The sequence below is a fragment of the Athene noctua genome, chromosome 17 (assembly GCF_965140245.1).
Source record: "Athene noctua chromosome 17, bAthNoc1.hap1.1, whole genome shotgun sequence".
Classification (NCBI taxonomy): Eukaryota; Metazoa; Chordata; class Aves; order Strigiformes; family Strigidae; genus Athene; species Athene noctua.
In genome coordinates, this window is record NC_134053.1 from 3,754,248 (window position 1) to 3,774,245 (window position 19,998).

General features: G+C 44.5%; 1 protein-coding gene across 7 annotated transcripts in view; it reads right to left on the bottom strand.

Annotated features, from left to right (window-relative positions):
- Positions 1-19,998, bottom strand: part of PITPNM2 (phosphatidylinositol transfer protein membrane associated 2) — a 141,618-nt gene that overhangs the window by 30,316 nt on the left and 91,304 nt on the right. For 6 of the 7 annotated variants that reach the window (XM_074921468.1, XM_074921467.1, XM_074921470.1 and 3 more), the window contains 6 exons: positions 13,032-13,355; positions 9,949-10,044; positions 6,082-6,186; positions 5,145-5,215; positions 1,623-1,867; positions 959-1,148 (listed from right to left, as the gene is read on the bottom strand). In XM_074921468.1, coding sequence (XP_074777569.1) covers positions 959-1,148; positions 1,623-1,867; positions 5,145-5,215; positions 6,082-6,186; positions 9,949-10,044; positions 13,032-13,355 — 1,031 coding nt within the window. The remainder of the gene's footprint in view (positions 1-958; positions 1,149-1,622; positions 1,868-5,144; positions 5,216-6,081; positions 6,187-9,948; positions 10,045-13,031; positions 13,356-19,998) is intronic. The other variant, XM_074921469.1, reaches the window with a different exon arrangement.

Genomic DNA, 19,998 nt, shown 5'->3' on the forward strand with positions numbered 1-19,998 from the left:
ACTATACCTAGGAAAGCAGCAGTAACAGGATGGCCAGTTCTTTCATCAGTAAAACATTCTGTCAATGAACATCCACTCGTACCCTGCAGACTCTCGTTAGCTAACATGGCTAATGTGTTCTGGCTGTCCCCACCAGCCAAATGGAGCAAAGTGGAACCAATACAGAGCACTAACTATGGTGCTGACTCCAGCCTCAGAGAACCGAGCTTAATTCCCTCTTTGCCAGCTGTCCATGCTACTTCAGGCAAGCTTCCCCGTGCTTCTGCCCACTGTCTGTACCCCAAGGAGATAACGCTGTCCTGCCTCCAAGGGTACCAAGCAGATAGGCACAATAAAGCACTGACCCCTGGGTAGGAGAGGGCTGTCTGGGTCCCCAGGCACAGCACTGGCTGGGAAGAAGCTCAGGGTGGATAAATCACACTACAGCACTGTGACAGCTAGTCCAATAGCTCAAACCTCATGTGCTAGAGAGTCATTTTGCTCACAGAGATGTGAGGCTCAGTCATGGCCTTTTATAGGGTGCAGCAGCTGCAGTCTCAAAAAAGAAACCCACTTCTGCAACAACTCCAGCACAAGGTGCTGAAGGTCCTTTAAAGACTGGAATGCTTAAACAGCCTTGCTTTGCAATGAGAGCAGAGATCATGTTTAATAACAAAGGTAGCATTCCTGATTTGGAAAGGTGTGTCATGCTGAAAATTGATTAACTTCACAGCTTTGCAGCCTCATTTCTGAACATAAGCTCAGACTTTGCTTTGAATCCCAAAGGTTCAAGACAGAGCATAAGCAATAATCTCTCTCTCTCAGGAAGAAAGAAATGTAAGCACAACACTTTCTTATTGCAGCTCAACACTGTCATGTTTCCATCCCTCCGGAGAGATTAATGGAAAAGAGAGCTTCAGAAGGAAATTGCTTCACTTGCTCTTCCTTTCATTGTGGCTATAAACAGCCGCTGGCTCACCTGGCCGTTGAATGACATGCCCTCCTGGGACCTGATGAACTCGCTGTAGGCCTGGTTGGCTCTGACGATGACTGTGGCTACTGCTTCTTGGTACTGCGGGGAGGATGTTGCTAGCAGAGGGAGTGCAGCAAGGGGAATGTGATCCTGGCTGTTGGACAGGCAGCCTTCGTCATAACTGTATGGGCTGAGGCTGGGTAGGGCAAGAGACATTGGAAATATTCAGCCTCACATACAGAGTGGAGAAAAACATCTGCAGACAGTACAGTCAGCACTGCAGTTCATTATAAAAAGGCTTCAAGATAGAAAGGCCATTTATTCTGCTGTGAACGGGTGAGAGCTTAATAAATCTTTCCCTCCCATCAAACGTAAATCTTCAAGGACAACATACTTACATTGACAGAACAACCCTCAGACAAGGAATTAAAGCCCTAATATTTATTGGATTAATTAGAATAAATCAATCTCAGAACTCTGGCTTCATGATTACTATATTCACTGCAGCTAAGTATGAAATCAAAATTGAATGCCTCGCTAGTGCATTCTCAAAGCGTGGTCAGAGTGTTCAATATTACATGCAGAACATTTCAGGGCAGAAAAAAAAACCCCAAAATGCAAGAGTGAAATTTTATACATGTCTCTCCGTGACAAAGTAGCATCAGCTTACCTGGACACCAGTGAAAAAGCTTCCGAGCAGATGGCTGGGCAAGGGACTAGCCTGATGGCAATGTGTCCAAGAGCAGCTGGGTAATGTACCCTCATCACTGTGTCAAACACTGTCGTGATGGTGTTGACATCCCCTTGCTTAGAGCTCTGGTCACCGCTTCCTGAGTCCAGTATGTTCCCTCCATGGAGTACCAAGAGGAGGACATGGATTTTACTTGGCTGCATTAGTGGCTGCACTGATTCATCCTAGGTGGGAATGAAAGAGAGCACAGTAGAAAGGCTTATTTAGCAAAGAGGTTTCATTTGGTCCAAGTTCGTTTTATGCAAATTTTATCACCATTTCTCCTCCAAACTCACACATGGTGTGTACAATAAACGCACTATCCACATCAAGTCCAGTCAGGCATGAGGTAAACAACAATCAAACAAGATATTTCCAAGCAGAAACAGTATAGCCATGATACAGGCCTTAGGAAGGCCCCATCTAGAAGGCTGAGTTCAGTTTGGGCCATCCTCACACAAAGATAACTGCAGTGTGAAGGACCACAGAAGGACAAGAAGCATGGAGACTTTGAACAGAGACTGAAAGGGTTCAGCTTGTTTTGCTTCACAAAGCTACCTGAGAATGAAATGCCTGCTCTCAGACACAGAGGCGAGGAGCAAAGAAAGCTGGGGAGGGAAGAGAGACACTTAAGTCAAAGGACAGTGCAGGCACAAGCACAAGAGTCTAAACTCATCCTGAGTAAGCACAGACTGAAAATCAGGTTTCCAAGCACAGGAGATAGGAGGATTTAGAATAACATCTGCACATTCGTGGGTGAGAAACTTAACCGCCTTCAAGAAGGAATGTGCTTAATTTATGGAAATGGGCATCAGGAACATCTGGATACAACAACTGAGACACTGACTACTCCTTCCAGGTCTCTTATCCTACACATGTGCACACACAAATGTGCACACACAGCCTCAGTGCTCAGTGTAACTGACTGTCCTAAGCTGAAGGAATGCTGAAATAAAAAAGCATAAAATTATAACTACGTAAACCACAGCAGCAGTAAAGACATTACCTGTCTGTGTTAGCATGGAAAAATAAAGAAATAAAAATGGGTGTTGGTTTCTGTTGGGGTGCTGAGCTCAGCTGCAGCAGTTGACAGTAAAACACATTCAGCAAAATTAACAAACGAGATCAAACAGGTCAGCAAGTGGCAAGTTACTGGGGAAAGAAGGTGTAGGAAGAGATCAGTCACTGCATCTGTTTGCCTACAACAGAAGTTATAAATAAGACCAGATTTGCTTATGCTGTTGCAAAAGAGGAACTGAAAAGAAAAAACTTTAAGACCCTGTGACCCAAGGACTGACCAACATCTGGGTGGGAGACTGCTATATGAACACAGTAAAGGTTTTATTTTGGCTTGGTCATTTGCTTGTTATGTTGAATCAGTTCCTTGCCTAAACAGACAGGCTGTAATTTGGGGGAAGGAGGGAATTGTATCTGAACTCCAGAGTGGGTTATCAAGGGCCCTGACAGAACAGCTGTAAACTCAATCCTGATGCCCCAGGAGCAGGTCCAAGAGCATCCATTTGTACTGGTCACGTAACACAATGGAGCAGTAACTATTTTTAATATGTACTTGCTACCAGGGCTTTCAGTGTTTAGGGCTCCCATACGGACTGAAATCCCCCCCCCCCCAACACCTCTGGGATATGTGAAAGCAGGTACTGATCCTTCCTCCTGTGCCAGCGGAGACAATATCTGAGAACATCTTGGGCAACTCCCTGTTGAGGCAGAGAAATAGCCATTGGGAGGGGGCATGGAAGGGGTGGAGGGCAGCAGTATTTTCCATTTGGCAAATTCTTCTGACTTTAGTACCTTTAGTCACCTGTTGTCCTCTGATTGAGTCCCTGACAAACCTGCTGGTGGGAGGAAAGCATGCCCAGGCACACATTAGCAACCTAACAACTAGCTTACATTTTTTCCAGATAATGTTAAAGCACATCTTAATACACAGCCCACCAGAAGTATTAAAATTCACATCCAAGTCTGTAATAAAGATTTTCCAGACCTCCTGCATAAGAATAGCCTTTAATTATTTAGTACCATTGCACTGTATTAATGCCTGCTCTTTAAACCTTCTCCGATTCCAGTTTACAGCGTCTGCAAAGTGAACTTTTGCCTGGCTGGAAGCATGGGAGGTGCGCTCTCAGCATCTCAGCACTACTTTTGCTTTCAGATAAATATTTTAAGTGCTCATTTGGAGAACAACATGAGTCACCAAGCTCAGGTCATCCAGAAGTTTATCAGCAGTCATTTGGAGGCACCTTTCCCTTTCAGTTCATTAACCTGTGCTCTTGAAGGAAGTGGGGAACATGCAAGCAACTGCTGATTAGTTTAGGGGTGGAGGTGGCTATTTAGGACTTTCTTATAAGATCTGGAGTCTCTTAAGACATTGGATTCCTGAACTACCTTTTGGGTGATGGAGACCCTTAACCTGAAAATGACTGCAATGGTGGCTAGGAATGTCATACTATTTTAGCAGGCTGCCTGTGAACAACTACAAAGTCTTTTTCATCTGACTTTGAAATTTGCTCTTTTTCTAAAATGAAGGCAGAAACGGGAGAGGGTTGAGTTTGCACAACTCTCTGAAGAAGACAAGTTCTCCACACCATCTTCAGCTCTAAGAGAAATCTTAGGGCTGCGACTTGCTTATCTTGAGGTGGCTAGAGCCGTTCCCATCCCCAGCCACCCACTCTCCCCATGGCCCTTGAGCTCTCAGTCTATGACAAAAAAATCCAAACCACCTTGAACTTACAGCCTGGCACATGGAGTAATACTAAAACCATGTTCATGGTCTTTGATAGATCACGACATAACCTTGGCACACTGCAGGCAGCTACATCATCTCTGCAGCACAGAAAGGCAGATGCTTTAAAGGCAGGATACAGCCACCCCAAGACACACTGTCTCACCAGGACACTGAACTGCAAAAGCCTGTATATGCAAACCTAGAAAGCTGGTGTGTATGTATAATTATTTATTTATTATTTTATCCAAAGCACTGACACAGACTATGCTATAGCTGGTTTCCAAACAACACTCTGAGCAGCTCCAGAGTGGGCTACAGCTGAGCTATGTCACTTGGAGCGCCGCAGCCTGCACCTTGGTGCTGCAGTAACGTGGCTCTCCCACTCCCGCATCCATGCTAGCTCGTTCAGCATCAGCAGGACAGCTCTACCCAACAGTGCCTCAGGCTGCAGTTATCCCCAGAGGATTAGTTTGGGGTTTTTTTCCAGCTGGATACCTGACACTGCCTGCAAACTACAGAGCGTTTTCTATATGATGTTCAAGACAGGTGTAATAATCGGTTAAACCTAGCCATGAAGTAAGTACACAGCATGCTGGCGTGGCTCAGGACACACAAAGAGGAGACATCGCTCCCAGCAAAGGGAGCAGTTTACCCCATTTACCCCACATGGACATACTCTACCAGCAAAGGATCTCATTACACGAAACCTAAACACTTACTTCAATGATGCTGAGCCTCTCCACGCTGGAGCCAACACGATACTCTGCTGATGTCTCGTGATACAAGTCACCTGGAAGCACAGAGGTTTAAAACATCAGCGCTGAATGATGCTATTTGGCAAAGACACTCTTCCATAAAGACACTGTGCCAATACCTCTTCAGCCTCACATCTCCTTAATTATTTCATCAAATCGCCCTCTCCCTCCCTCCCGCCTCTTTCCACCTGAGAAGCCTGGGCAATGCTGGGTCACTTATTTTCCAGCAGTTTCTCACAACCTCGGTAAGCACTGCGGACATTAGTGAGCTCTCATTACAGTGATCCAGTGTCATTCCTTTATTAAGGATGGCAACAATGGGAAATCCCTGCACAATCGTCAGAAATGACTGGTTTGGGGGAAAATAAAAGGGATTGCATGAACTATGCTGCGGGAGCAGAGGTTTGATGCATTCACATGCCTGTGCCTACACAGATCGACTTTGTACCAGAAAGCCTAAGTGTCATCTTCCACCGTGCTGCTACATGAATCGATCTGCTGGGGAGTAAGTTCCCTTTCAAAATTTCATAACGATGAGCAGAAAATAAAACCGAGGCAGGTACAGACAAGAACAAAGGATGGAGCAAGAGGAAAGAAGAGTCAGGAGGAATTCAAGTCATTCAAGATGGAGCTGGAATATTTCATCATTGTAAGAGAGAATCTTGGCTGTCGCACAAAGCAGCCTAACCAACACAGAAGACAAAAGAGAGGCAAGAGCTATCCCAGCTCCCACTAGGCAATTCTTTTTCAGTAGCACCGGGCAGTCATTTTTATGCTCTGTCTCAGCTTCTCCTTTTGTTGAGATAAGGATAAGTTTTACCTTTTTTCAGAATGTGGCTGTAACAATTGCCTGGAAATACTGTAAAGTATCACATGCAGTTTTTATTTTAAAAAAATTTACCCTGGACATCATCGCATTCGGGGGTTTCAATTTTATCCATCAGATCATTGGAACTCCATTTGGTTATTTCTTTCGGGAACATTTCCTCATTGTCAGACAAGTCCTCTTTAAAAAACAGATTTTTTTTGAGAGTCACACACGCAAATATACACATATATACACAGACAACAGCACAGAAGTAAAATTTTAAATAAAAGATCCTATAACTCTATATAATCTTATAAACATTTGAATGGCTTAAGTCATAATAAAACATTATACTTTACCAGCTTTTGTTATATAGAAACCAAAGCATCTTTTGAGAAGTACACAAAATATTTTAGTTGCATGTGTTTATTAAAACTCTTAAAGCGTGGAAAAAAAAAACCAACATTGATTTTTAATGCTACCACTGCAAGTACCAAGTTTGACATTTTCTTGCCGTGCTTTCTGATGATACTAAAGCAGCCAGAATGCTCCAGTACAGGAGAGGACAAAGCAGCATTTGCCAGCTGGGATCTCCCAGACCTGTTTGAAAGCTGCGGGATGTCTTTGGGGGAAGCAGTGACAAGGATCACTATTGTTAATGGGACTGAATACCTAAAAAGGCATGAGTAATAAAGGAAACATGAACTCTCTAAGCTATCTTTAGCCTGATTTCCTTATGAAATGAAACTTGTTTGATCACACTGAGTGCATGTGTCTGCCATTTCCCTCCTACCTCAGGATCTTCTGAATCCCCTGGCTCAGTTCAGCTACAGCTGATTAAGAATAAGGGTCCCAAAAATATTATGTTCCTAGAGTGTAATTAAAAGGAAGAGACATATAAAGGAGAGACCCCGTAAAACAGCCCACAGTAGTATCCAAACATAAGACAGATTAATAGCCTTGCTCTATAGCTGGTATCAGAGGAGTTATGCCAGGTTAGGGGAGAAAGGAGGGCAGGGAGGCAACACTGGAAGGCAGGCTTGTGCTCTGTGCCCACACCACATGGTGCTGGGCTGCGGAGCCCTTATTCACCCCAGCCCAAGCCTGAGCACAGGGTGGCCAGTCTGGAGCTGAGAATGGGCTCACAAAAATGTGTATGTAAAACCAGAGGTCCTCTGAGACAGCTGACGGCTCCTGTATCAGGTGAGAGCAAGTGAGCACGAGTGGGCAGGGCACCATAAAGCCTCCATGTTTTGTGCTTAATGCTGGGCAGGTTCTTGTGAAGGAAACAGAGCCCCAGAGCTCCCACCTGAACCCACAGGAGACTGAACAACAGCAGTGCAAAGATGCCTTTGGTATGGGTTGCTGGTTCCGTTTTGTTTCCTCCTTTCTATTTTCTTTTTTTACATTTAGGATGTATCTGTTACGGAGGTTAAGTGCTTTCTAATTTATTTATTGTTCTGGGCTTAGTATTTCTTTCCTGAAAGTTTTGAGCTTGTAAATTTAATAAAGAGTTATAAACGGAACAGCAGTAATTACAGATGTCTTGAAGATCTAAAAGCTGTAATCTTCAGAGTCCCAGACTAGCATTCCCCCTTTCTTGTTGCTGTACAGTTACTAAGAAAATAATTAGTTGGAAGAATCCTAGGATGTGGAACAAAAAGCTTATGAAATATATTAATCTTTTTAGCAAAACTGAGCAATAGCTTAAAAAAAAATAATGAAGGGGACCAAGTGCAAAGTCAAGCAAAGATCAATTATTTTTAGGAGTTTCTGTTTATACTTTTGACCATAAAAAGAAAGCAACCTGGAAACTTTGCATCAACATGCCATTTCCTTTTTCAGCTATGGAAAAAAAAAAAAAAAAAGAGTAAATCCCCATTTCCCTGCACAAGGGAGTGTGGAGCTACCTGTTCAGAGCAAGTGGAAAGCACAAGCATGCAACACACATGCTGGCAGAGAATTAAGAGGAAGATTGCACTCAAAGCTCCTCCAGCAACTTAATCTAAATATTAAACTTATTTCCTTGAGAGGTTTAATTACAGCCCTTATTGCTGCTCAAGTGATCACTGAATGGGATATTACTCCTGTTATTAGCATTTATTACAGGATAGATATTAGATATTACTGTATTTGTCACTATCTTTGCCAGAGTATGCCAGTGAATGAGGATGAGTGGGAAGCTGGCGACAAGAAATCTTCTCGGGCTCAGGTTACGCCCACTGCACTGCGAGGAAATGTGTGTGTATATGCGGGAAGCACTTCTGAGGAACCCTGCTTGGTGTTGACTCACATCCTGATCTGTGCCAGTTCCCATGGTACCGACCCCACGAGCCTCCCTGGCAGGATGAGCTGCGAGTGGTGCTTCATCCCCGCTCACAGACCCGGAGCTGGGACATGACATCTGTAGGCCAAGGAGCAACAAGAGGTCCCTCCCCAAGAGAGGGCTGTGTTGATCAGCATGCACATCGAGCTTTCAACTCCTCAGCCAAAATCCCATCAGACTAGGCAGACTTTTCAAACCCAACTGTGCAGATTGCAGAGGACAATCTGTACGTAAATGGAGACATGCTGTGTGCTAGCAGAAGAGGAGCTGCTTTTTCTGTTAGCAAGCTCCTAGAAGCATTGCAACAGAGGTGCTGATACCAACTGTGGCACAAGGCTCGTTTTTGTTAATTCTCCTTCCCAGGCCTGTTAGGAGCATGCCAGGGATTCCCTGGAGGCCTGGATCCCAGGCAGAGCCGTTTCTATCTCAATTTTATTACTGAATAATTAAAAAGGCAAAAAAGAGGGTGGATAGCAATGATGCTGTTTCGATGACTCACTCCTCTTTTCTCGTATGTATATTGCTACTATAAATCCTTACATAGTTTTTGTGGATGCTACATAAGTTAATAAATAGAGACACTTAAACTAAGTTGGCCCGTTTCCTTCCAGGCAAGAGACACATTCATCCCCTGACTTGCATATGCATCCTGGCCGTTTAAGCTGCTATTGTGCAAGTCACTACTTTACAACAGCATGCCACTTTCTATCCCAAATTTGACACGCGTGCCTAAATAGTTGATGTGAGAACTCTTCTGGAACACAATACTGTCAGTTTTTTGAGACTGAGCTTTAGCTGAACATCAGTGAAATTCTGCTTGACAAAACTGGGGTATCGTCTTCTAACAACTGCATTTCACAGAAAGGTCACCAACTTCATCAGTGCATGTTGTGCATCTAACTTAGATTAGCATTACAAGCCAAGAGAAGAGTCCATCTGTTGTCAGTAGACACGGAGCCCTTCAGGCATAAATACGCATTAAGTACAATATATAAAATGAGTGCAGTGGAACAAAGCACACATGCACAGAGAAAAAAAAAAAAACAACACTGCCTTCTCCTAATTTGGATAGTCAGAATTACTTTGAGAATTCTGGAATCAACGCTAATTCATTTTGGCATCTGAAGTACCTTGTTGCATTCACTATTGTATTTCTGGGAACAGGAGAATAAGGAGTTAATAAAGGCAAGCTTGGGTCTCCTTTAGGCCCAGACAGGACAATTAATAATATCTCTTAGTGATTAAAAAAATAAATTAGAAAAATAATCAGTCATACTGAATCAGAATCATTAGGACACACCCACAGTCCAGTTAGTATTGCTGAATTTTACCCACACTCATTTGCACCAAATAAAATACCCAGCTCCAAAGGTTAAGACTGCTCAAGATGCCTTCAAATAGATCACACTGAATCTGAAATGCTGCTACATTAAATATAAGAGTCTGCTGGGTGATGCTGGGGATGCCTGAAGAAGCTGCACGGATGCTGCACGTATCTTGGCTAGAAAGGAAAAGACTTCAAACAAAGCAAAAAAGTCTCGCTTCCTTCCCCGCTCGCCCCCCACCCTTATGCCTTCCGTTCTCTTACCCCACCATTCCAGGAAACAAACAATGGTGATTTAGGCTCCACATACCATGTGCATCAAAGAATTCATCATCTGAGCTGTCATCTGAATCTCTGGCAATGCTCTGCATCCTCCACTCAGAGATACTATGGCGTGAGGGACTTGCTGGAAAAAACAAAAAAGCCTTATGCGATACGCTACATCGACAAGACGGAGAGTTCCCAACATGATCTTTGCTGGAGGAAGAATCGTGTGTTCTCTATGAAAATCCACTGCTGCAATATTAAAAACACAAAACCCCGATGATGCTGGTGTGATGTCAGTGTACCGCTTTACAGATCCTGTTTGTTTACTGTTGTTAGAACCTGCCAGCAAGATGCTACATTAAAAGCAAGCTGTTTGTATCACTCTTATGCTATTTTGAATGGCAGCTATTTATAATTGTTAGTAGGACGTGCAAAATCAGCTGGGTTTTAAAGTTTGCAATTAGGAAGGAGCAGGCTGATTGGAAGCTTTCTTCGTGCCTCTGATCAGCACACAAACCATGCCTCTGCTTTGCTAACTTTCAGGTGGGTAGCTAAGCAGTGCAGCCTCGATAGAAATAATCTGTTTTCTGGAAGGAAATTGCTTCCACACAAATTGGATTAGAGATCTATTTAAACTTTAAACTTGAATGATTTGAACAACATGCTATCCAACTACTTCATAGGGAACTGTCAGAGCGCCTGTCCTGACAGAGCGAAGAGAAAACCTAACGGTCCTTTTGGTTCCTGTTTACCCTCCTGTTCTCACACCTTCCTGCTCCCTTTCATTCTCCCCTCCAGAGTTCCCTAAATATAAACATATTATGGCTTTTTTTATCCCCCCACCCCGATATAATTTAACAATAAGCCAGCCTGAACTCTTCTTGGCTGAACTTGTTACAGAACAGCTGTCTGCTGAAGGGAGCACTGTCCAGAGAACAATGAGAGGGAAGGTTTCTCCCCTCTTTCAGATGGCTCTTTGCATGTCACACAGTGCACACAAAGCGCTTGCAGCAGCCACCTAAGCTAACAACAGCAAAAACCTGAGGAGACTGACAAATTCTCATTTAGCATACACAAAGATGCTGAAAGGCTCCGCTTACTGTGACAGCTGCGCAAGCTGTTTCATGCTATTGTTGTGTGTTAAATATATAAGTAAAAGTCTTCTAATTTTGCTATCCGGTTGTCACATGGAAAAAGGATGGAGACCCTGTGCAGAGTCATCTAATTGCAGCTCAGCATGGGCTCAGCAGCCCCCAACTACCCCACCGCCCACCCCTCAGGGAGCTGCAAGCAAGGAGGTTGGCAGAGCAGAGCTAATTCACGCTGGAGTGACGTCAAGACACTCGCATAATAGTTGCTAAAAATAGAGCATATAGTAACATATGGGATGGTGACAAGGGTCCTGCTATCACCAGAGGTCTCGCTCGGATGGTATAGAAAGGACGGAGATCTTTTGGAGAAAAGGCATTGCTTTTTTCAGCTGGAGGTAGCGGTAAGTCAAGACAGCCCTCCTTGCTTCCATATGTTAATATGCTGCCAGCATGAAGAAGGATTAAAATATCCGCATGACGTACTTCCCAGCACATCACAATTCATTTCTTTCATTACTTTTTCTTGTAAAAGATGAGACATTCTGCAGTTTAAAAGAAATTCATGCTTTGCTACCAGTGAAAATCTTCAACTGAAAATCCTAAGAGGTCTGAAAACCACAGCTTCCAATGAACATGTCAGCAGTGGAAGAGGGGGTTCATAACAAAGGGCATAATGAGACATGGGCACATCAATATAAAATCCTGGTGCAAGCAAAGTAGCAGCATTTTTATCTTTATACAGTGATTTATGAAGCATCTGGTAGGTTCTTCCCTGGGGCTCGCTCCAGTGAGTCATCACCAAGGTAAAAACTACTGCTCATCTCTCATTCACTCCGTGATGAAATCAGTGATGGAGCGGTAAATAAAAATGGAGACTCAACTCACGATATTTACTGCATGTGAGAGATGGAGAAGCTTCACTCACCTAGATGTCCCCTTCCACTGTCACTGGAAGAAATGCCACCCCTTGGGATTTTCAGAAAAAAATTCAAAATTTTTTTTTCTGTCCTCTTGCTGTGAGAGCTATTACCCTGATATCGGCTGCACTTGATGAAAAGGAGAGGAACTGCTGAGGGTTCAAGCTTTTTGTCTTGGGAACTGCTGAGGGTTCAAGCTTTTGTACAGAATGGTCCGAGGATGGGAACAGTTTAGTACAGAAAAAAAAAGGTGACTGCCTAGGGAGAGGTGAATGACAAAATTCAGGACTCAGAGCCAAGTCCTTACAGAGTATCCATAGGGGGGCTTAACAGCAAAATTCTGAAAAATTCCTAAATGGTATTTAAAAAGGAATATAAATGCAATCCACGGTCCCACCTAATCCCAGGCTGGGAGGTTTGGTCTCCGAGCAGCTACCACACATCATCACCAGCAGAAGGCAGCAGCCCTCACACACCTTTTTGGGGCTATTTGCCTTAATCTCCCCAATAGCTGATGGGGGTGCTTCACTGTGTGAGCTACACGGCAGCACCCACGGAGCCAAACGCCTGCTTCTGAAATTCATGGCATGCAGTAACGTATAACCCCGGCGCGGAGCACAGGGTGCCTGCTGCACCTGCCTCCTGGAACGCAAGAGGCAGTTAACAGCGACCCACAGCCAGGCCACTTTTGTGACACAGCGGACAAGCAGACATCCAGAAAGGGAACACCACTGAAGGACCAGGACTTATAAAGCCACCAGCAGCTCTTGGGTAACAAGGACTAACTCTCTGTGCACTACGGTGTGTCTTCTTCTGAGACCCAACGCTGCTAGCCAGCTGCTGCCTGCTCTTCTGCTGTTTGTTCATAGTTCCTCTGCTTTTGAGATTGGCAAGAATTCTGCCGTGTGCCACTGGGTCACAGTTATGGGATGGCTAGAAACAGGTCACCTGGGAAGACTGAGCCTGCAATACCAGCAGAGAAGGCCTTTGAGTTAAAAGGACTCACAGGAAAAATATGCATTGTCCCAAAGGTGCCATCCACAAGGAGACATGGTCTTACCTCCCAAAAGCCCAACCTCCATGAAGTTCAGAAGAGCAAGTCAGCAGCAGCATCTTACCTCCTCTCTTTGAAGATCGTGAGGACTTGGAAGAAGTAGACCACTGCTTCGTGAGTGATCTCCCAGAGGCTGTTTCGCTGTTACCAGCAACGTCCTCTGCGTCAACAGGAGAAACTGTGTTGGCTTCAACATCCTTCTCACCAGGAGTGTCTTTGACTCCGTGCTGCTCAGTATCATTTTCACCACAGAACTGGGCCATCTTCTGAGCCAGCATCAACTGTGCCTCCTTCTCCAGCTGCCGGATATCCTCAATGGTGAGCCCATACCATTCGTCCTGCCAGCACCAAGCCTGCCGATGGGCACGGACCATGACCTTCCGCAAGCCTGCAAAGCCAGAATGCCTGTCACCAGTGCTACAAACTGCAGGAATCAATGTGTTCCCTTCCCCAAAACCTCAAGACACTGTGGCAAGGATATTACAGCAGCATTAAAACCACAATCTATAAGCTGCAGTAAAGGACCTTCATCTAGCAAGCGTCAGGATGGTGAATTGGTCACTTCAGGTACTTTATCTCTTCAATTCTTGCTAACCAACCACACACTGAAAAATGAGCCAGCCCTCTGAGACTGCTTTTAACTTGGGAAGGGATTTCCTAATTCTAGATGGAGGACTCTGTTCTGTGACTGCCTGCTCCACCAAAGGAGGAGCCACGCACAGACCACAACTGCAACTCCCATGAAATGCTGGGAAATTGTAACATTTGGATCCAACCTTCAAAGTGAAGTATGTTCCCAGAAGGAGAAAAAAAAAAAAAAAAGGAAAAAGTCAACATCAACAACATGAACCCATGATTTTTATTTTTTTTTTTTATCCAGGAGAGTTTCAAGTGGTTCTTTGATGAACATTACATAGCCCACCACAATTGTTACATGACAGAAACATCCCACATCAGTTAAGACCTCTCCTTTCCTTGGAAACCTGGTTTCTGCACCTGGTTTCTATGTGATGATAAACAACATCACAAATACGAGCTGCTGAGATAATGGGATGGAAAGCGAAGTAAGGGAGGGAGTAAAGATGCTTTATTTTGCAGATACCATCTGTCTTCTGCTGCATGAGAAAAATGAAGTGGGTAAAGCCAATTTAAAATATTTCAGTATATCACATATCTGAAAGAAAGAGCTGTCTCAATATAAACACACATTTCTCCTGACCAGGCAAGAGAAACTTTCCTCTGAGACTTAAACTTGTTGGCTAACATCATCGTACCACAAAGACTTTTAAAACAGTATAGTCACTCAGAATTTTCAACCAGTATTATTGCTTAAAGAGCTCACGACTGGTCAAAGATCCAAACTGCTATTTATTACCAATGAGAGCACACAGTAGTAATGGTAAGTATTACTGTGGTAAGTAGTAATGGTAAGTAATTAAAAGCTTCTATAAATACTTACAAACTAATCCACAGGAGCCCTTCTGAAAAAAAAAATAATAATTAAAATATCATTCCCCATTTTAATTTCTGGGAAACTGAGGCAGAGATGGTTTGAAGGGCATGCCAAAAGAAGCAGTGGGATCTGTTGTCAGTGGTATTATAGATCCACAATCCTCCATTGCTAAGCCTGGAGCAGAAACATACTGTGTGAAAAAGCTGGCAGGCAGGGTAGCCATCCTCTCACTCTACTGAAGACCACAGCCCACAGCACTACCATTGCTACTACAAGGTAGAGAGCAACCAACAGGTTACATTAAAATCATTTAGGTTTGGGGAGCTGCAGATCGAGCTCTCTAAGCACCACCAAGAGGAACGACAGCTGTTGTAAACCACCCTCCATTTCCAGGAGCAAAGCCAAAGCTGGATGGTCCCACCACGCGCAGAGTTTCTAAGGTGTTTCCAACAACATGTACTTCACTGTTGTACAGAAAATCTTAGATCTCACTACTGCAACAGTTTCTATGATGTTCAGCTTAAATATTCCTTTTGCTTTCAGAAATGACTTTTTCTTTTCTTTTTTTTTTAAACATACAAAAATCTTATTTTTATATGTTTCTTTCTTTCCAGGTCTGGGCACTTTATTGTCTGCTCTGCTCTTTGGTAAGTTCTTAATGCCACCAGCCATCACAAGTCAACCTATCAGGAGGAAATAGCCACTGAGACCAACAGCTAATGCAATCGACCAGCTCAACCTGAGCTTCATTTGCACAGTAAGATTAAATCTATCAATATTTTATGCATTTCTCTGCCTGACTTTCAGAAGGGAGCTCCATGTAGGAGAGGCAAGTTTGAGCCAGCAGACTGTGACCTTCCAGGGGCAGAACAAGGGGCCTCAGCAACTTAATTCTGTTCAACCTTAGTCAAGATTCAGAGTTATTTCCCCCACCAGATTACTTTTTTGCAGAACTAATAGAAAATGTTTTAGCCTCTTCACCTCCCATTATAACTGACAATCAGTCGAGCTCAAAACCAAAGATTAAACTCCCATCACATCCACACTAAAAGCCAAGAAAACATTTCCCTTGCTATAACTCAGTCCCCAATGCCACAACCATCCTTTGGACTTCCACATCCAGAATGTCCACTTCTACCTTGCTTGAAACACCTTGAAAACAGACTGTGATCAGACCCAGAAGCAATCAGCACACTCGCTCTCATCCCAACGCTTCCTCCCTCACAGGGCTCAGCTGCCTCTGCACATGCTCCTGGATCCAGCCTCGATGGATCAATGCACCAACTCCTCAGAAATTCTCTGTGTAAAGGCACAGATGCCACTGACTGCATATCTGTGTTTTAATGAACTAACATCATAGGGAACACGAAAACCACTTGGGGGTAAAAAAAAAAAAAAAAAAAAGTCTCCTGAAGTTCCCCTCTGCTGCCTTTCACTTCACCTCTTAGATCATAAAAATCGCCTGTGTTGCTTCCTCCAAGCCCACAGACCCCCCCATCTGCACTGCTCACGTCGCTTTGATTAGACTTCCCAAATCACCCTTCCTTAAAGCCTTATTCTTTTGAAAATAGGATGGCATTACAGGGCTTCATGGCTGTTGTGCCTCTATCACTCCAGATTAGTTATGAAGTCAAAAACACTGAGATGATTTCCTAGCCTCTGGCCTTCACCTGGGATATATCAGTGATGCTGCATTTGTCTTCCTTAAACGCACGGAAAAAGCCTGGAAGAGTATGAGACTGTCCAGGTACAAAAGAAACTGAAAAATAAAAATCATGGCTAGGGATGGAAAACTTTATCAGTCCCTTAGTGCACAGCAGTAAGTATATCACTGAACTGATCTTCAGCCTACCATGCTAAAGCCTTCCAGTAGGCAGCAGAGACCCACAGGACAGCAATGTGTGCTCACAGCCCAGAAAGCCAACAGTGTCCCGGGCAACATCAAGAGAAATGTGGCCAACAGGTCAAGGGAGGGGATTCTCCCCCTCTACTCTGCTCTTGTGAGACCCCCCTGGGTCCAGCTGTGGGGGCACCAACAGCAGAAGGACACGGACCTGCCCGAGCGGGGCCAGAGGAGGCCACGGAGATGCTCGGGGGGCTGGACCCCCCTGTGAGGACAGGCTGGGAGAGTTGGGGGGTTCAGCTGGAGAAGAGAAGGCTCCAGGGAGACCTTAGAGCGGCCTCCCAGGGCTGAAAGGGGGGAGGGACTCTTTATTGGGGGGTGTAGGGATAGGATGAGGGGTGATGGTTTTAAACTGACAGAGGGGAGATTTAGATTAGATATAAGGAAGAAATCCTTCCCTGTGAGGGGGGTGAGGCCCTGGCACAGGTCGCCCAGAGAAGCTGTGGCTGCCCCCTCCCTGGCAGGGTTCCAGGCCAGGTTGGACGGGGCTTTGGGCAACCTGGGCTAGTGGAAGGTGGCCCTGCCCAGGGCAAGGGGTTGGGACTAGATGATCTTTTAGGTCCCTTCCAACCCAAACTATACTGTGATTCTATGACACACTGAGTGCCCCCGCAGAGCTATATTGATTCAAGACCCAGCAAGAAATGACTGACCTCACCTGTCGAGACCCTGTTTCCCTCCCTGTGCAACAGAAAAAAAATAATCAAGTCTTAAAGCATTTTTTAATCAAAATGCTAGAGGAAACCAAGCTTATTATTTGAAAAGTGAAAAGGAGGAGACAGATCAAGCTCAGGAAACAGAGTGTAATTGGGAAGAATTCTGGTTTTAACAGATCAGAGATGCCGATCAGGACAGTGCTGAAGGCATCTGTGGTCCAGTTTGCTTTCTTTTTTCTATCTGGCAGAAGGGGAGGTGCAAAAGTCTCCTGCTCAGCCCAAGAAGTCCCTGTCCTGCACTCAATCCCACACACTGGGCTTTCAAGCCATGCCTCACAGCCGGCTGCCCCCGGTGGGGACTGGCCAGGGAAGACAGGTCAGATAGAGCATCCCACCGGTCACCTTATTCCATCCAGGCTGGACAGAATGCAAAACAAGCCCGGTGGAGGTGAGGCTCTGGGCAATAAAATGCTCCTCCATCCCCCCTGCCATCGCCTGCTGTGGGTGCGTGGTCCCTTCTCAGCCACAGGGCAAAGCAAGCCAGCAGTCTGGAAGAACTGCCGGGCAGGAGATGGTCTCACAAAGAAGTGTCTCTGGTGTGAAGAGAGAAGCGAGTGGTATGAGAGAATTAGGGAGGACTTGAGAGTAGGTTTTCTCCCTCCACGCAGCATGCATCACACTCATCAGAGCCTTCTTTTCCAGAATCAGAAGGTAACCCCACAGCCTCAGCAGGCAAGGCATGCACTAAAGTCAATCAGAAATAATGAGAACAGGTTTTTTATACGGATGCAGGTACCAGCTGATTTCAGTAATATCAGTAGTTAACAAGACTATTATTTCTCTAGAGCACGTAACGCTCTGGATTAAAAAAAAAACAACAAGGAAACCACACATGCACAAATGTACACATGCAGACTGAGTTCAGAAGTACCCGTCATTGTTGTGTTGATTTAATTATAACATTTCCCACTGCGTTGTGCAGAAAGATCATCTGTGAAGAGTCTAGCAGGGTGCAAACATTTAAATCACTTGCCTTTCAACTCACCACCTCAACAACTCAAGACACTGGTTGAATCCATGAGGTGCTGATTTGTAAATGATTTGCCTGCGGATTGTGGTGTTCAACAGTCTGACAAAAGGAAGTGTAAATGACCATGAGACAAGCCAGAACAGAGAGGACACTAGCTGAATTTAAAAAGGTTTTGTCTATAGTTATCGGTTTGTTTTTCAACACGAAGTAAAAATAGTACATGTAACAAAAACTCGATGCAAAAAAACCCAAAACAAGTCAAAATAAACCTACCCCTAAATCCTGCCCTAAACCCCTCAACTATCCATATAAAGTAACTGTTCAGATACCCATCGACTATGTACCCAGTGACAACATCCCAAAGCATTTTATAAGGCACTCTTACAGTTTCCTGGCAGCAGATAAAGGATGCCTGGTTTTTCCTGTGTAACACTCTTTCCTTGATAGTCACAAAAGATCCCATAACCTTGTCAGTACAGTTCTGGTTGTCTGAATGTATCTGATCAAAGGCAACCTGCAGTTATATCTGCTTGCTTCCCTACCCTCCCTTGCTCAGAAAAGCCTGTGGTCACATCCAGTCGTGCTAACTGCAGCCTGCCTACCCTTGGAAAGACAGAACTGTACCTGCAGGCCCCAACGGGCAGTAGCCTTTCGGATGAACTTTCTTATCTGAGTGCTTCAGCGAAGCAAAAGTTCTGCGAAAGAGCTTTCTAAAACCACTTCCACTTCATTGTGCAACAATTTGGGTGAATTTAGTCTAAGATGCAATGACTTAGACTAAGCTTCCATTACTGGGATGGGAACACACTTTGCCGTAGTATATAATCAATAACCCATACACAGTTAACACACTTGTTTGACAGGGAAAGGATCATAGCCCACATACACCATCAGGAAGCAAGTGGGAGCAGAACATTATGCAGTGCCAGTCCAATTAAACTTAAATTCTATGGAAAAGGAGTAAAAAAGCATACAAATATTACAGCCAAGTAGACTAATAGCCCACAATTTTAGTCGGTGTCTCAGGCTGTCAAAGCACTGAGTAACTGTCCAATTAGTCATCAGAAAAAATGGCTGCTGCACTCGGTAAGACTGAGAACGTTTCAACACCATCCCCCAGAGTTACTCCCTTCATGGTCAGTAGCCTTTCTACATCTCACAATCCATCCATCACTTAACTCAGATGTGTTCTTCTTTCAACCCATTCTCTAATTTTAGTTTGCACCACTAAGTACTACTCCCCCCCTTGGGCCGAGTTTGGATTCCACTCTTGGTTTCCCAAGAAACAAATTTACAGGAGCTGGGAACAGAGGATCCAAGAGAAAAATGCCAAGGAGGGGCTGGCTCACAAGAACATCTCTGGAGTTTGAGAGCCTGGTCCGCCACCAGGTACACAGTGCATCAATGCCTCCAGCTGCTTTTGGTCATCAGTTGAAACTCCAAAACTAGGATCAGCATATAAGCCTGGTCAGTCATGTTGTGGCCCACATCTTTCCAACCTAAACATCCTCACACCTCGCAGTCTGTGGCACACGTGCTATGGCACTTTTCCCACTCAGGAATGGCTTCCATTGCAGGGGAAGGCTACACATCTTCTCTGGATACCCAAAGCTTTTGCTTTCACTGTTGACTCACTCAACTTTGTCTTGCCTTAAAGACTTTCTTGATTTTTATGCATCTTAACCACTTTGAAAAACACTATTTGCCATCAGTTTAAAAGAGTGGAAAGGCTTTTGAAAGGCGGACAATGAGCTGGCTCCACTCTCTGCGAAGCCTCAATCAAGAGGAAAACGGCAGGCAATCTTTCATGAAATACAAAAGAAACGTTTCTAAGGGACCACAGTTTAATCTATGCCAAACACCTCTGAACAAATGAAAATGAAGCATGTGACTCTTCCAGTTAACAGACACAATGGAGTTGTTATTCTGCCCCCATGTTTTGTAGCATACACTAAATTAACCCATGTCACTGAAACGCCAAGGGAGTTC